This window comes from Astatotilapia calliptera, chromosome 12 (genome assembly GCF_900246225.1).
Source record: "Astatotilapia calliptera chromosome 12, fAstCal1.2, whole genome shotgun sequence".
NCBI classification, from domain to species: domain Eukaryota; kingdom Metazoa; phylum Chordata; class Actinopteri; order Cichliformes; family Cichlidae; genus Astatotilapia; species Astatotilapia calliptera.
In genome coordinates, this window is record NC_039313.1 from 6276196 (window position 1) to 6294575 (window position 18380).

An 18380-nucleotide genomic window follows, 5' to 3' on the forward strand; every position below is an offset into this window, starting at 1 on the left:
AGAAAGGTAGCTGGGAAACCAAGAAAAAGCCACAGGGAAATAAATACCCATGTGAGTGTGATGGTGATAGCAGCCAAAGGTCCATTTTGGGAAACTGCTCTAAAAACACTGGAGTTTAGATGTACTTGCAGTTTCAGTCTCCACAGCTGTACTAGTTCTGTTCTAGAAAGTCTGCAAGCACAGATAAAAACAACAGCTGCATTCGCCCAGAGGTTAGAGCTATTATTGCCACTGTTTTTTGGGGTTTTTTGTTTTGTTTTGTTTTGTTTTGTTTTTTGGGTGGGGGTGTTTATTGAGATGTGAAAAGCACAAACGCTGATGGAAAAAGGTGCTTTAATGGCTCAGTAATTAATGCACCCAGGCCATCAGACCATGACTGCCCACTCTGTCAGACACTGACACTCTCCCAATACAGCAAAAATGCAATTTAAGCTGCTACATGTAAAACACCACATCAGTGTTTCATTACATAATGAACTGTGATAGCCGAGTCATGCTGGCTGTAAACAAATGAACCGCTACTGAGAAAAGTGGTTTATCTTTCTTAGCTTTCTCTGTGTTCACGTTGAAATTCCCTGGGTGTGCAGAAAGAAAGTCAATGCACTTTATTTCATGTCTACTGTGGCTCTACCAGCCTGCAGCTGACAACCCTTTCTCTGCAACTTTCAGCTGCCCCCTCTTCAAAAAAGAACATGCAGACATGATGTCCTATTACTAAACTAAAAGCTTGCTTGGCTGGAGCAACAGGATACTGGCAACTCTAAAAGCCCGCTCCACAGGGCCAGGATTGTACTCTCTCCAACCCAGTGCAGAGTGTTAAGTACGGCACCTTGCGTGGATGGCTGGCACCTGTCCCTCTGTATCTGCAGACCCGGTTGGCACAGATCAACACTGCGCCATACTCCACTTCACAGCCTATTACACATACCAAACAAATTAAATATGAGTGGGAGGGAGGGTGTGTGATGGGGCAAGATGGTATTTCTTTTTTTTGGTGAAGCCCCAGCAGTCAGGGGAGTCCACGCATGCAATAGAGGTTCATTAGACAGCTCAGTCGAGCCTCGTGGAATGTGCGAGGAGGCGCATCGCTCCATTGTTCAGTAGCTGCTCCTCTGGGAAAGGGGCTGAGCATATATCAAGAGTTGATGAGGAGATGTGGAACAATGCTGTGCCATCATACGACAGGCAGCTCAGCGTGTGGAGGCCTCTTACTGTCGAGGGAGGTGAACTCTGTACAAGCCACTGTCTGCACAGAGAATCCGCAACTCTCAAAAAGCCCAGAACTAGTTTATCTTTCCCATTTTAGGAGGTTCCTGGTTTGGCTGAACTTTTGCCACTGGTTAGCATAACGTTTCTCTGCGGCAGTGCTGAGGCAGTGCTGAGGCCCGGTGCAGCCCCCAAGGCCGGTCAGCTTACAGTGGTTTGGACTTTCCCTCTCTCCTCCTCAGTTATTCTATTTTATTTTTCAACCTGGACAGAAGCCACAAGCAGTTACAACAACTATTGTGTGTTGTGGGGTTCAGAGCAGCATTCTAATGAAGTGGCGGACCTCATCAGCGCACTTCAACTGCCAGCGGGTCAGCAACGGCTAGCTCGCACTTCAAATACCCAACAGGCTTTGTGACTGAGCTCTCAGTAAGACATGGATCTACTACTGTTAGATAAGAACTGTTTTTTGTTGGATTTTTTTCTTTTTCCGATTGAATCCCCCACAGCTAAAATAATCACATATTAACAGAGTCACGACTTTAAATGCTGGGATTATCCACAAAGGTTTAGTATCAGTTTGCATTTCTTTTCTACAGTTATGAGTCCAGAAACAGCCCGTGCTCTTGACACAAACAAAAACTTTGAGTAAGGTGGATGTACACAGACTTCAAATATGACAATAATGTTTTTCAGTCTGAGACACTGTTAAATAAATCAGTATATCAGTGTTTACAACACTGAGCACGCTCTGGAGCCCATGTAGCAGAGTATGCATCGCTGCTGACCCGACGTTAACAGTAGACGGCTCACCGGTTTGCAGACTACACAGAACACCAACTCCCTTATTTCCCTTACACATTACACTAACACTATGCAAAGTTTATATCACAACACCTCCAGTCCCCAAAGTCCAATATCAGTCGAGCTCAAATCCATATATACTAGGGATGCACCAATAGATAGCAAAAAAATGATTATGGCTAATATTCTCTTTGAAAACTGATACTTGCAAACAGGATGACATTAGCCAGTTACTGATATCAGACACTGTTTAAACTGGTAAGTGTTAGTGGTCATTATTTTAATGTTGTGTGAAATTAATTTTGTGCAGGGAAACTGTTCAAAGTGATGAATAGTTAAATGACTGACTTGTTCTAAAGCTGAAAATTATTTTAACCTTTTGTATCGGCTCAGAATTTAACAGTTGGTGTAAATATATACTCCACATATGCCACATACTATACGAACAAGCATATTACTGACTGCAGCTGTTTGCCTCACTAAGCTAGTCAGTCTGCTTCAGCAAATCTGGCAACAATCATTCAGGTATGCTATGCGTGTCTTTGTTATTGTACATTTATGTTGCTGTAGCTTCACTGAAAGAATCAGCTGCCTTGAAACCCCCCCCCACAGAGTCTAATGTTTCACCATAAACCAAAAGACGCAGCGTGCACGTTCCTCACACTACCACATGACAGTGCAATCTGAATGGTCAGACAGCAGTGATGGAGCTCTACTAAAGGGCTGTCAGAGGGAATCATTAATCCCAGAAGGCAGCATGAGACAGATGGTACGATGATGGCGGATCAATGCTTTCCCCACCATCCTGACTGCTTCCAGTGGCCTGCCCAGAGGGAGGAAATGGGCTAATCCCTCAAAAGAAAGTCCAGACAAAACATGCAAGATGAGCGTGAGCCGCCCTCCTGCTCCTTCAGACCCTGTGGCTGTGCTGCATGTACTGCCCATTCCACGTGAATAGTACTGGAGGGAGTTAAAGAGGAGCGATGCAGAAGTAGGCAGACATTTGTTCCTGTGTTTCTAGTTGAGAGAAGCTTTATGAAGAATTGACCCCCCTCTTTAGGGCCTCTCTAAGAGGTCCCCAGCTGCAGGATGAAGGAGGGGAACCATATATGAACTATAGATAACTGTCAAAGAAGCCGTAGCCACAGAACCAGACCCTTCTCCGATTAAAGGTTCAGACAGCAGTGTTCCTAGCATGGAGTAACGGAAGAGTGGGAAAAGGGAACGAGGAAGCCCCACTGAGCTCTTTGTGTACTCTTCTTCTATTCTGACAAATAGAACACACAATACCAGTAAAACCACTTATGGTGAGTCTTAAAACTAGACTGAAATATAGCTTTCATTGCCTAGCAGGAAATCAGTCATTGTTATAGTGAAAGAGTTACGGTACACTCTTTTTGTCAGTTAGGGCCAAAATCTGCCAGTTTTCTTTTCTACAGTACGGAGGTGCTGAGAAACGGGTGTTTGCAGCTATGGTGCCATCAATCAACGGGCTCTTTAGTTGCCCGTGCTGCCGCCCAAAGACCTGTCACATCTGCAACTTAAACCACAGTCCCTACTGGAAAGCCAATTACAGTGGCGACACAACACACATACACACACCAGATAATTTCCACAGATCGCCTCATTAAGGAGAAGAGTCCCTTTTTCGTTTTTTTCTTAAATGACTATCAGTCTGTTACTGTAAAAACTCAAACAGGAAAGTGCCGCTCAAATGTTTTACAACGGGTCATCAGGTTGTGTAACGAGCACACTGTTAGTATCATATAATCGCACCAGCTCAAGGACATGAAACGATCATGTAAATATTGTCACAACAGCAACTGCAGCCTCGACGTAGATTCCAGGACAACTTTTATTTAAGTTCCACGAGTTCTTTTTCTCAGGCTTTCTGGTCAGTCTCTATCACAATGTGACAGAGCCTCTTTTGCTCTCTCCAGGGTAAGTGGCTTTCTTATCTACCCGATCGAAAACACAGCTCGTTGCTTGTTGGCTTCCAGCGCCACAGATAGGAAGGTGTTTATTGGACTCAGTCAGGGAAGCCATGCAGCACACTTCCTTCTAAACAGACCTGCCCTGGACGTAGCCTCCAGGCAAACAGGGTAAATAAGCTGAGGATCCAATTGCTGTTCCTGTTCCTGTGTGTGTGTGTGTGTGTGTGTGTGTGTGTGCATATTTGTGTGTTGAAGGGAGAGTAGGCTGATAGCGTGTCTACACTTCGCCTTCAGAAGACTTACCATATTTGGAAAGGAACAAAAAAAATTCCTCTTACAAGATAATAAGCTGCCATTTAATTAATGCTTCTCCTCCCCATTGCTGTTTCCAAAGGCTGCCGTATGAAGGCATCCATCTCCAGCCTTCCAATTTACTGCCACTCACCTGTTTTTAATTCCATCAGCGTGATGATGAAAGCTGAGAGAGCATTATGGTTCTCGCCAGTGGTCAGACAGTGAGTGAGCGAGCGCAGGCTCTGCATCAGTCACACTGTCAGCCTGCCAAATCACTTACGACAGATATAGGGGGAAGCAGAGGTGAAGGGGGTGGAGGGGTCTCTGATGTGCCAAGGGTTGACCCCTAGTCCTCCACAGAACACAGCCACACAATGCAAACACCATAAACATGTCCATTTAATACAGAACAACAACTTTACAATGTATAGTGGAGTGCAACACTTGCTGGGGTCAAATAGCTTTTATAGTTTTAACACACTTGGTGGACCACATTTCTGGTAAAAGGAAACCTCAAAGAATGAGCCACAGATTTAGACTGGATGCAAATACTCAAATCTGTTGTTATCTAAGAATTAAATCAATACTTTAATACTAGCACCACCTCCTACTGCTCACCCCAAGAAACCAGAGAAAATTAAAAATTAAATACTGACTCACAAGTACATTCTTCATCTAATTTTCCAAAGTTATGTGCACTGATTTGAGCTCAGTGCTTAGCTGTTATCTACAGCAGTGCTTTTGTGCCTCCTCTGCACTATTCTGTGCTTCAGTGTATTTCATATGTGCATCTGTGTCTCAACACTGCCAGATAGGGCTGTGCGATATGTCCAAAATCTCATATCCCGATATAAGAATTCTATCGTCCCGATAACGATATAAATCACAAAAATGTAACATTTTCTGTAAATTCTGTGAATCTCGTCTTGTGGGAAGTGTTTCGGGCTGCGCGTCATGTAGCTGGAGTCGAGTGTTTTAACCGATGCATGAAACGATACATTTTTAGACATAAGTTGTAACAGCCGCCGTTTTCTTTGTGAGTATTTATTGCACGGCGTGCTGCGGGGAAAAGCCTGTTCTAACGCTTGAGTCTAAGGTTTATTTTTTAGCACCTGGCGGCTCTTTTTTACTTCTCATCCGTAAATAATCTGCTGAGCAGGAAGAGTGAGCGCTTGTTTTCATGCAGATTATGTCCCGGATCAAAATGCGGTACAATCGTCATCTTTTTTTCTTTTTTTAAAAAATCGTTGTCATTTGGAAATGAGATCGCGATTTTCTAACGATTAATTGTGCAGCCCTACATTCAGTGCCACCAACTTCCCAATAAAAGCAAATCTGTCTCTTTCCTGATGCGTTCTACATTTGAGAAAGCCCAACTGCAGAAAACATCCTTAGCTGATTCTCTCAAAGTTGGCTTAAGATCATTTTCAGCAAAGGAAACAGCAAAAAGAGAAGCCACTAAGGCTTTCCTGTCATTGTGAACCCATCTGACCACAACATGTTTGCCCATAAATCACAAATTTGCGTGAGCAAACAGAACTTGTTGACAAAGAAAGCATGTAGCTCCTCTAAACGGCTTCCCCAATGATGTTTTCAAACGCAGAGAAAAATGTTCCAGCAAATGGCACGGCATGTGCACACTAGTTAATGTTTATCATAGAATAACAAAGAACTGAACAGAATAGGGCTGTGCGATATGACCAAAATCTCATATCCCAATATAAGAATTCTATCGTCCCGATAACGATATAAATCACAAAAATGTAACATTTTCTGTAAATTCTGTGAATCTCGGGCAGCTCGTCTTGCGTGAAGTGTTTCCAGCTGCGCGTCATGTAGCTGGAGTGTTTTAACAGATGCATGAAACGATACATTTTTAGACATAAGTTGTAACAGCCGCCGTTTTCTTTGTGAGTATTTATTACACGGCGTGCTGCGGGGAAAAGCCTGTTCTAACGTTTGAGTCTAAGGTTTATTTTTTAGCGCCTGACGGCTCTTTTTTGCTTCTCATCCGTAAATAATCTGCTCTCTCACGTGATTCAGTTTATTTTGAAAAGTCTCAACAGGATCTTGAGCTTTATTGTGAAAGGTTTATGTGGAACATAAACAAGCGGACACTTGATGGTGTTACCGTCGTTGTTGCTAACGACAACGCATAAAAACAGGCGCTTGTCCATCCATAGTGCAGTTATATAAAATATAAGAGAAAGAGAGAACTTTAAGAAATTAATATAGCCACTACAGTGACCATCAAAACAATGAAAAAAATATTGCCGCAAACAGTTTATTTTGCAACACCACGAAACAAACGATAGCGTAAAGTGAAACGATAGACGTTTTTATATCGTCGTCCGATATATATCGTTATATCGAACAGCCCTAATTATAGTTGTCACAGATCCTTGAATCAGTATTGGGCTGATGTCTGGTATCAGCGGCGTAGCATTTACACTAGGGACACTGGCATGTAGTCATGACAAAGCATCTGAGGCAGAAAAACAGTTTGTATTGAAAAAGACTGGATGAATAAAGCATTTGACCAAAACATGTCTTTTTTAATATTTAAAGCTTATAAAAAATTTTAAAAAGACAAAGTGACTGCAACCTACATTACTGAGAAGCTACATGTGCTGACGGGGGAAGCGGCACAGGTCACATGATCACAGCGGGTAGTTATCATGAAGCGGCACAGATACGGTGTCGGCTTTCCCCTTGTAAATTAAGTTCAGATTGCTTAAAACCAAAAACAGAGCCGCAGGAGGCGGTGGTGTGATTGGCGTGCGGATACTGTGACATGTCAAACCATGTTCTGTCATAGGTCATGCAATAAGAGCAGCCATGGGAACGGTATGGGAAACATACAGAGTATGGCCAGTATGGACAGGTTGTGTGATGGGAAGGCCATCTGGTATCACCAGCCGCGCAGCGCCATATGATCACACCTCCTCATCCCTCATCCTACACCCAGCCCCTTGCATTGATGGACTCGCAGCAGCTATTGAACGCTTATATGTTTCCGGTCATTGGCATTATTTTTTTATTTGTATGACATCCTCTTGCCGAAACAATGGCATTTTGCATGCTCTACATGTCTTCAAATATTGATCTTCCCAACCCCTTCGGCAGGAGTAAAGGGAGAGCCTGAAGAAAGGAATGAAAAAATACACATAAGGACTGAGCTGCCATTAAAAAAAAAAAAAAAAAAAAAAAGCCCACAAGAAAGAAATTTGACAGCTTTTTAATTTCTGTAAGAAATAAAAGAGCATCAAATAAGGGAGAGAAGTCTCAGCTGCTGAAAACCCCACTGTCAGGAATCTGGCAGTAACTCACAGCCTGAAGATGAGACCTCTTTTAGTCTTTGGCTGCATAACTGATTAATTACTTTCTTACTCAGACAGGTCTTTCTAGTTTGCCGAGAAAAAGCAAAGCTGGGTTTCATAGACCTTGGCAAGTTGATGACTCCTGGGTTGCTTTCCTTTTCTCCAGATCTACTCTATTTTTCACGAGCAGACGATGCTATGGCCTCTGTGAATAAATTCGGAGGATTTGAGCACTACCCAGCTGGTGTAGTTCTAAAATAAGGGTCAGGTTATATTTAACTCAGATGTGGTCTGGTGCAGGCCCCACCACCACCACCACCACCACCACCACCAATTGTGGATTGTGCAGTAATCTTGAGTGGGCAAAAACTCATTTGCCATAAGCCCTGCAGCAGTATTAAGATGAGGTCAAGACATCATCATTTCCCCGAGTATATTGTCCGAGCATAACAAGAGATTTAAAGCCACTAGACGTCTTGAGGGACACACAGAGTTCAGTAAAATCCCATCTAAGCTGACTGCACTGAACTCACCTCCTGTTCCATACTGTCCTTAAAAACCCAATAAAAAGACCAGTAAAAAAACCCAACACTGTCCGTGATATGAATCCATTTATGGCACAGGGGTGACTTGAACACACCTCAACTACTGCGTTGTCAAAAGCAGGTGCTCCCCCATCTGAGGAATGTCCATCTGAGTTTAAAAGGTCACACCACGATGCCGGCAGAGCATAAAGTATGTGAAACATCTTGACCTTACGAGGGTCATGGACTCTAAGGGGCACCTCTCTGACCCATTTCAAGATGTTTTTGGAGAGGAAATGGTCTCAAGTTGTTAGCATGCATTTCATCTTAATCATATAATCGAAGTCAAAGGCAACTTTTTGCCCAGATGCCCAAAAATCTGATCCTATTTTTGGCAAAAGCTCCTCCGGTTATTAGGTGGCACTCATCCACAGGGCAACTGTTAGCATATTATCATCAGAGCCGTATGGAAAGCTGACAGAATATTTCTAAGTCTGCCAGACAGAGGTTCAGTAACTCCACCCTTCTTGAGGAAACAAGTGCGGATGATAGACTGTCCTCCTTCAGTCATTTTTTTTTCGTCCACTATCTCTGTTTTTGGATGTCGTCTTCCTTCTTTTTTATTTTCTGAGCATCTCAGCGCTGCCAAGCTTGGCTGGGGAAGGAGTGTTGTGATGGTGTAGGCTGCCTGTGTGGATGCGCTTCAAACACAGGGAACACTTCCAATAATGTATGCACATCATGCCCTGGTACGCACACACCCACACAGACACAGTAACACACTGGCAAGACCTAACAAAAGCACATTCCTGCGGTATCTGTGCAAGTGAAAGACAAAAGGGTTTTAATGCCATGTCTCTCACACTCCTGGTAATACAGCCCTGTGAGCTATAAATCTTGGCCTGGGCGCTTTCAGAGCCTTGCAGGCGATGATCAGGGACAAACTTTCAATACTTCACTGCTCGTCTCTGGGTAAGCAGTCATTCTATAGGTGGTACTGACACATCAGAGCCCATGAATGTGTCAGAGAAGTCGTAAGTCACTTTGCTGCTTTGATGCAAGCCAATCACACCAGCACACGCATATGTGCGCGCACAGAGACACCACTAAACATATCTCATGGCCGTGTTTTCAGAGTCAAATGGTCACTAAGTGGTCTAAGTAAATACTCTTATATCTGATGTCCTGCAGCAGTCTGCACACATGCATGTAAATATCACACAGACACATCACATGCACACGGACTGCACATGTGTCCATGTAGTGTATGTGCTAACCAGTCGCACGCACGCGTTTTCCTCCTGAAGGACATCGATAAATCTGACAATCACTGCTCTTATATATACAAGTGAGCGAAAGAAAAAAAAACACATGAAAGCCATAAAGAGTGACGCTACCAGATGAAAAAGAGCGCTAACGCAACAGAAGCCAAACAATTAACTGGGAGCACGGGAGACAGCAGAAGAGTGCGAGAGGCTGGAGATACGGTAAGAGGGGCAGAAAACAGACCGGCGGGCACGGCAGCACTACCTGTTTCACTTCAGCAGGCATGGTCCAAAATCCCGTTTGGTTCCAGCAAAATTTAAAAAAAGAAAAAAAGAAAGAAAGAAGGAAAAAAGAAAAAGCTCCCGGGGAAACGTGTGATAGATACTTCCTCCTGTCGGAAAAAGTTCTTCTTTCCCTCCTCTCCTCCTCTCGTCTCCTCACGCTTTCCCGGTTTATTTACGTTGGGTTTTCCCTCTGTAAGCGCAGAGGCAGCGGCTCAGATGCAGGCAGCCATCCTCTACTCGGCTACGTCCAGCCACACGGAGTTAGCGAGGGAAACACCGGAAGTGTGGCGCTGTGCCTTTCAAAGTAAAATGATTACGGACGCTCATGATAGATAGATAGATAGATAGATAGATAGATAGATAGATAGATAGATAGATAGATAGATAGATAGATAGATAGATAGATACCATATATGCCCTAAAGCTGCAGAAAAGGCTAACATTGTTATCTTTTTACAAAAAAACAGCTAAACATAAGAGGTTTTTGGACAAAGTGTGTGTTCTCCATTCTTTAAGCACCGGTTCGAGCACCGTTTCAAAAGTACCGGTTTGGTACTGGTATTGGATAAAACCTAAACGATACCCATCCCTACTCATAAGGTGGAGCAAAACATCTAATGAGAAGGTTAGTTGGTGGTTCGATTCCCTGGTTGTTCCACTCTGCATCCCAAAGTATCCTTGGGCAATCCCTGAGTTGCTCCTCTTGCATTCACTGGAGAGTGAATGTTAAGACAATATGGTAAATGGCCTGTATTTGTATAGCGCTTTTACAATAGGCACTAAGATGTATAGAAAAAGTGCTTGTGAGAATATGTTTGTGTGTGAATGGGTGAATGAGACAAAAGTGCTTTGAGTTGCTCAAGTAAAGTTTGACTTCAAAATGTCATGTATGTGGTTAATAATCACAGTAATGGTGTAAACTGTGTGGACCTTAAGAGACATGTAGGAGAGTTTACAGTGAGAATTATCAAACAAAACCAAAAGAATTAATAACTTTTTACCAATGCAATAATCCTACACCTAACTCCAGAATATCTGCATAATGCATCTTCTTTTTTTTCTAAATTTATGTCTATAATGCTGCAGTAGTGTGTAGATAGTTTTTTTCTAGTAGTTTCAATTTTTGCAATAGATATCTTTTTGCTGCCAAAAATAACACTGACACTTGCATCACTTCCATCAGAATGTCATAAGACTGTTGAATTCCATGACCTAACAGACCACATCGCTGATCTGCTCATTTATATGGCAGCAGGAAGACTGAGCAGTGCTTTGCAACAGGCATTTCTTGTGGAAAACCAAAATACTTTTACTTTGAAAGTCAAATCCTCTCACATCCACTGTAATTTTGTAAATAGGCTGGTTTCTCACAGATGAAAGAGGACCCCTACTTTCTCCTTTGGAGAGATGTTGTATTTGGGCTGTTTATGGACTGGTGAGGTAGAGGACTAAGGCAGAATCTTCCCTCAGTAGCAAAAGCAGGAGCCTAAAAAAAAGGACCAGAGGCAAGCTGAACCCTATGCTCACGCACATACACACACTATACTCACTCAACAAAAAGAAAGTTAGGCAGCCAGAGAATAAAAACCTCCAGGGCTGAGAAAATTGGGTGCGTTAATAAAAAGGAGGGTTCACAGACAGGCAGCGAGAGCTGGAAATGTAGCAGCACTCTCTTTCCTCCCTCTCTTTCTCTCATTGGGTCTATCTCTGGCATCTTAGCGGGGTGGGACCAGCTCCCTCTATGCACTCCAGCTGCGTCTGTCTGTCAGCCTGTCGACCCCTCCCCCTTGTTGGCATAGACGGAGAGCGATAGAGAGGAGGGAGGTGTAGGGGGGCCAGTGGCTCACACACAAAACAAAAGTTGCCCCTATTGAAGCGGAGGCACCCCATACTCTGCAAATTTTTACACCCTGCACACATACAAGCACACACAGCTCCTTTGCTCCAGCTCTTTGTGGCGTTCCTCTCGCTGCACTTGATATAAGGGAGGGGAGGGACGTACGTGAAAGAATTCGCATTCAAATATCTGTGACTGTGACCAAGAGCGAGTAGGAATGTTAATCTAATAACCCAGATGGAAGCTTAGCTAAGGACAACTTTGAGAGAGGTCCGAAAAGACAGCAGAGAGAGAGAGAGAAAGGATGACTGCACTAAAAGACTCAAACGGAGAAAGGAGAAATCCCAAACGGAGGGGAAATGGCTGAGGTTTTGCATTCCACCAGCTTGGCAGTTCATGTCCTCGAATCTTACTGCTCCATTTGTTCTTAATGAAAGACCTGGCCCAGCATGCACCACTGCGTTTAGATCTATTTACTTTCAACAATACTATTTAGAATTCTGCCAAGCAACATTACCTTAAGAAAAAAAAAAGTTGAAGTGCATTTCTCTCTCATATGCGATATCATATTCCATTTAAGCCATTTAAACACTGAGTGAGTTTCATAACCCTTTTAAAAATCTATTAAGTGCTTTGGAATGCTCAAGGGAGCAGATGAGAAAAGAAACAATGCTCTTTACTTTAGCTATAAATCGTGCTCTGCATTTGCTCAATTTATTGTTTTTAATGCTGTGTTTATCGTTTGCCAGATTTCCATGCAGTTTAATCAAGATTATATATCTGTAACTACCCCAGTGGCTCTCTAAGAGCCTGGGCAGAGCTGTGCTAACATCAGCTTGCCATCTGTTCACCATCTTCATTTTGCGTGTTAACATTTGGTTATTGGAACTAAGCACAGTGCAGGTGAGGCTGATGGGAATGTGATTCATTAAAATGGGTTGGTTGCAAATTGAAATTTTTATTTCATAATAGCATTATAGGAAAACACAGAGGAACACCAAGGCAGTTATAATGATTCCTAAAGGGGAGCATGAATGTTTATATCAGCTTGCACTGCAGTCCATTTCAGTGACTGAGATGTTTCACAAAAATCTCCCCTGAGGGAAAAGTAAGAGTATAAGTCAGAAGGATTCCCCATCCGGAGGGGAAGCGTGTACACATCACATAGTGATAACCGTCTGGCTCTGGGTGAAACTCAAGGGATCACCACAATCGTGGAGTGAGTCATACTTTATGGGTTCATCAGCATCTCTGCAAAATCTCACAGTCACACACGGTGACTGAGGCGTGCGAGTCTTCATCATTTCATTGACAAACAGATCTTTTCATCTCTACCTCGGGCACCTATAATAAGGCATTCCCTTCCAGCAATGAGCAACAGTGGAAGAGCAGAGAAGACAGGCTTCAGCACACTAAAAACCCTGACAGTACATTACAATCAAGATTTCATATTAAAATAAGGCCTAAAATGTGTTCAGCATAGAAGACTGCTGTCAGACAAATGCTGTATCCCCTTGAGTCTAGTTAACCCTACACCTAGGCCTTGTAGAAAACATGTACAAGGTGTATGAATAATCCAAGAGTTGTAATCAAAGGTCCAGAAGTCGGCTTTAGCCTGTCAGGGTGTATGGTGTGAAACAGATGGTAGAAAGGTTAATGTTTGGCAACAATGCACGCTTTGACAGCCAGACAACTCGGATGAAGCTACATCTGTTAAAATCATGCTTTTCCACCTTTTCACAGAGAAGAAAAACTGAGGAGTAACAAAAGGTGGTCCAGAAGTGAGGAGCCATTACAGCAGTTTGAAAATATATGTGGCGCTTCATTACGTAAAAAAACGTTTGTAGAATATTCAATTTCAAAAGAGGGATTAATGACATTTAATTCTGAATTCCTTTCACAATGAGCCCAGAACACATTTCTCAGGAAACAGCACTTTGTCATAAAGCTTTAATAAAGGGGTGAGTAGGTTTGGCCCAACTATGCCACTATACACAAAACAGGATTTAAAAAAAAATGCATAAAAAGTCATTTCAAAGATAAATCTGACTTTGCTGCCCTGCGTTGTTTTAAGACCATCACTGCACAGCGCAGGGGCCGGATGGCAAACAATATGTATGTCTGAGGGCAAGATGATGTGCTCTGCTGTAGGCTGACTGCTGTTTATCCTAACAATGGCACAGCTTGCAAAAAAGCCCTTATCTAATACTATCATGTTTTATTTTCCCCTCGAAAAATGACTAGTCAGCGATGCAGAGGATTAGAGTCCAATCTACTGGGGGCTTTTGTTGTGCAAAAAGGCAATTTTCCCTTCATTTGGGGAAATAAAGCTCTTTTAAATGGCATCACTTCAGATCAAAAGGTTCTATTTTCTGTTTTTATGTTGCACTGCCGTAATTGCACAGCGAGATTTATAAAAACAAGTATAACCGGATTAAGCTTTTCCTTGTTTTCCATCTCGTCATGCATAATTGGGACACTGAAAGAGGTGCAAACAGCAGAATCTGAACCCGTCTGACGATGACATGCAGCAAATCATTAACTTTTACGGCCTAAAATATGCTTTCTGTCGCCTTCATTTCAGCTCAGCATGTCTTTTGCATCTGTAATGGAGTCGTCCAAAGAGGATGTCTATTGTTATATATGGTTATTATTTGAGTTCTTCAGTTGCACTAATGCCTAAGGCCTCCATCTTTTAGCCAAAAACCCTGAGAAACCTATCTTGAGACAGATGAGCAGCTTACTTTTGCAGAAAAACTTACTTTCAGCCTCTCCTTTATTTACAGGGGGCGAACACAGCAGGCAGCTCCACATATTTGATTTTATTTCTTTTACTTCGTAACACAACTTTAAAGGGCTCTGCGTGCGATCCTGGAGTTGAACTGGAGACCTTCTGCTTGTTAGGCAAATTTGTAAAGCGCTACACTTTGGAGGCCCTGTTGAGCAGCTTACTTTCTGGAGTTAAAATCAAACAATTAATTAACATCAGAATTTTTTTTTTTTTACACGTCCGCTTAAATTCCACAATTGTTGGAGAGAATTGGCTGCCGCTGTTTACAACAGTGAGCTTCTTGGGAATTCTGTTGGAAATGAATAGATAAAAGTAATGAAAGTAAATGGATGACTGTGTTTATCTCGGCCTGGAATGATCAGTAAAGTCCCTGGAGAAGGAGGAGTGTAAAGAGCGCTGATATTTTTACACATTCCTGTGCCATTGTCATCACTCTCTACATTCAACAATCACTGTTAGACACTGTGAAGCAATTCAGAGACTAGTGCCCCTTTCCTTTCAAATATCCCAGCAATTACAAGGACTCTACATCCCTGCTCCAGTTTAAGACAAACTGTGCCATCTTTTCAAGTGTGTGCGTGTGCAACCCAGTGGGAAAAAACAAAAAAAACCAAACAAAAAACAATGGCAAAGCATCGCAAATTTCAGACTAAATAATGTCAAGTCTTTTCCTAGTCTGTTCAGATGTGTAGGGTGCCTCAGCCCGAGGCGATGCCAGGTTGCATTAAAAGTCCGTCGGGCACATTGAAGAGTCAACAAGTATTAGTGAATCTGTGGTGCTATACGATGGGACAGGCACAAAGAGTCTGAATGCTCACAATGGCTGCATTGCACACAGGTGCAAAAGTGGTGCTCTGCAGGAAGCAGCAAACACCAAGAGGTTTGATTCTGTTTCCATCAAAAGAGCTGAGAATTTACACTAATTCCAGGTAAAGTAACCTGCTGAGATTCAAGGCTTCCCCTACTGAGTAGATTCTACTGAGTTTTTTTTTTTCATTAGTGGATTTGTCCGCCTTTAATGTGTTCCTAAATGCAGGCTTGCAGATATTTCCTAAGAACTTGGAAAACAACTCTGCCAATCAAACATTTTTTTAAATTATTGGCCTGGATGAAACTCGCTCCCTAATCTGGCAATGTACCTAAATATTCACACTGCATCAGCGTTTATTAAAGAACACTCAAGTAAAACAGAAAAGAAAGGTTTAATTCCAAATCTTATCTATTAAAAAAAACAGTTATCTTTGTTCTGGCAAATCCTCCCAAAAAAATAAGGCTCTATGCTGCTTCTGTTTCTCATTCGATCACCGTTTACATGCTTGTAAGTCACATAGTAAAAATGTCACAGCGGTATGTTAAACTCATGGGGATAATTAAATCAAGACTTTGAACACCTCCAGCTATACTATAAAGTTCGAAGACTGTTTTCCATTTAGCCTTGTTTAGTTATCTTGCTGGACGCTTGTAAAGGTTAGGTCACATTCCTCAGGTGGCGCTGGGGGTCTCGTGCAAAAGAAGAGCTCTATTTTAAACACACGGTTCAGTCTTTGGATTTAACAACCAAGCCGAACAGTCAGTTAGATGGGAGAGTATCGTGCCCGTCTTCAAGAGTATAAGTAGACTTTCATGTTACGCAGAATGTTCCCACCGAGGCGAGGTAGTGCCCTTCAGAGATATTTAGCCTGTCTGTTCACCTATGTCGTGCATGGTAAAGGAAATGGAAGCAGATTTCAGATGCACCTCTTAGTGCTTTTAGTGAGGGTAATGGTTTAATGGATTGTGATCAAATGGGAGGGAGGTGCAGCAGGACAGGCATTAAGTCCACCAACATTGGAGCTGATCTGAAGGATGAAGATTTGAGCTGGCCCAGAGGAATATAAATAGCCCACAGCCCATCCCTTCAAACCTCTCTCTCTTCCTGTTCACCTGAACAAGAAGAATCTGCATAATCCTTGAATTAAAAATTTCTGTCCTTCCACGTTAGCTCCGGACCAAGATGAGACACAAAAACGACTTACCCTTCCCTTCCGAGCAGTTCCCACTTTGATTCATGGGCCACTGCCACGAACTTGACTCTTAATGTTGAAGCAAGTTGAATAAAACATATAATAATGGCACATGGCTTCTGCATTTTACTTTTAGGTTGAGCAGTGTAGTAGGTAGAAGTCTCTCCTACCTAAGTGTATAATACATTCATTAGATTTGTAACCTGACTAGTGCAGTGTATGATCAGAGTGAGATGTGCAGAATGAGCTGATTGAGGCTCTCAGTGGGAGTGACTGATTGCAGCTATTTGTTTGAGAAGGAATGGGGCGTGCCTGCAAACAACACAGCTGATTCAGGTTGCCAGCATTTAGCTGCAATGATTCAACAGTATTGCTCTCAAACTGCAGTCCAGACATTATCCAGTTTTACATGATACAGTGGGGGAAAATAATTCTTTGATCTCCTGCTGATTTTCCAAGTTTGCAAATCCGCCAACTCAAGAAAGCACATGTCCAGGCCCCTCTTAAGTTTGCCGGTGAACGTCTAAATGACTCAGAGAAGGCTTGGGAGAAAGTGTTGTGGTCAGATGAAATCAAAATCAAGCTTTGGCATCAACTCGACTTGCCGTGGTTGGAAGAATAGAAAGGCTGAGTATGACTCAAAGAACACCATCCCCACAGTTAAACACGGAGGTGGAAACATTATGCTTTGAGGATGTTTGCCCAAAAGGTCTTTGCAAATCATGCCATGTACTATAAAATCTTGGATGCGAACCTCCTTCCCTCAGCCAGAACACTAAAAGTGTGTCGTGGATCAGTCTTTCAGTATGACAATGACACAAAACATACCGCCAACGCAACAAAGAAGTGGCTAAAGAAGAAGCACAGGAAGCAGAATAATTACATGGACCTTAAAGATCCAACATGAGACTAAATGAGCTAGTCATGACCAAAAAAATGACAATCACTCGTCAGTTGTTTCAGTAACTATGAGCTGCGAGTGGTAACCATTTGAGTTTACAAAACGCTGCAGTCATCAACAAGCTGTGAACACACACACACACATAAAAGACAGGCTAAGCCTGCAGCCCACTGAACATACTTGTCTTCATAATTTAACTTCTAATTTATTTCGTTGACGTCCTCTTTGGTAAGAGGACATGAATGTGGGGTGGTGGTTAGCACCGTTGCCCCCTGGATATGAATCCATCGGGTGTCTGGGGCCCTTCTGTGTGGAGCTCGAATAATCTGCCTGTATGAGTTCTCTAAAGGTACTCCGGCTGCCTCCCCGCAGTCCAAAGACATACATGTTAGGTTAATTGGTGATTCTAAATTACCCATATTTTTAGAGTGAGTTGTTTGACCTGTTCAAGACGTACCCAACTGTTTGACCTATGACAGCTGAGAGAGGCTCAAGTCTCAATGAAACCCTGAACTGGATAAACAGAAGATGGACTTTTGTTAAGATGTAGGAACCAAATGTGCTTAGGGTTAGGGAAAGATCACGGTTAAAATGTAGACTCTGAAAGCAATAAAGCCTGTTACCAAGCTACATTTGCTATTTTATAAAAACACAGAAGAGTTGATATATGTTTCTTAACATTGCTTCTAGATATCTACATAACATATGCAGACAGCAGCCTACTCAGTCTTCTCCTACTAAGGTAGAAAAGGGTATCAATGACAACAGCTATTGGGTCTTTAGGTGCTCAGCAATACACCTCACAAAAGTGAAGTTGAGTGGATAAGCAGTTGTCAAGAAAATAAAACAACACACACACATTCTCTGCAGATAGTAGTTCATAGAAAGAATGCACTGCCTATATAGTCAACAGTAGTGTGCAAACTTTAAGTGACACCAGTTGCAGTGACTAAACTTTCATGGCAATCCATCTAACAGATGTCATTTCAGTACCAAAGCCCCTCTGCAACTAACAGAAGAGCTTACACTGTCATCCCCAGAGCCATGCTGCTATTATGGATAAGACCTATGGAAATGAACAAATCTTGAAACAAGAACCTTTGAGAAACACTGCTTTAGATGTTAACAAGCTGTAAAGAAAAACTGTACCATCAACACTAAGATTACTGACAATCCAGCCTTCCACCTGAACAACAGTAGTGCCTTTCAATTTGCC

At 42.5% G+C, this 18380-nt stretch overlaps 1 protein-coding gene across 11 annotated transcripts in view; it reads right to left on the minus strand.

The window, feature by feature from the left end:
- arvcfb (ARVCF delta catenin family member b) overlaps positions 1 to 18380 on the minus strand; it is a 261628-nt gene that overhangs the window by 122601 nt on the left and 120647 nt on the right. The window contains exon 1 of one of the 11 annotated variants that reach the window (XM_026186590.1): positions 9613 to 9926. The exons of the other annotated variants lie outside the window; for them this stretch is intronic. Coding sequence (XP_026042375.1) covers positions 9613 to 9633 — 21 coding nt within the window. The 5' untranslated portion in view covers positions 9634 to 9926. Of the gene's footprint in view, positions 1 to 9612; positions 9927 to 18380 lie in introns of those variants that run through there. 11 annotated transcript variants of the gene reach the window in all.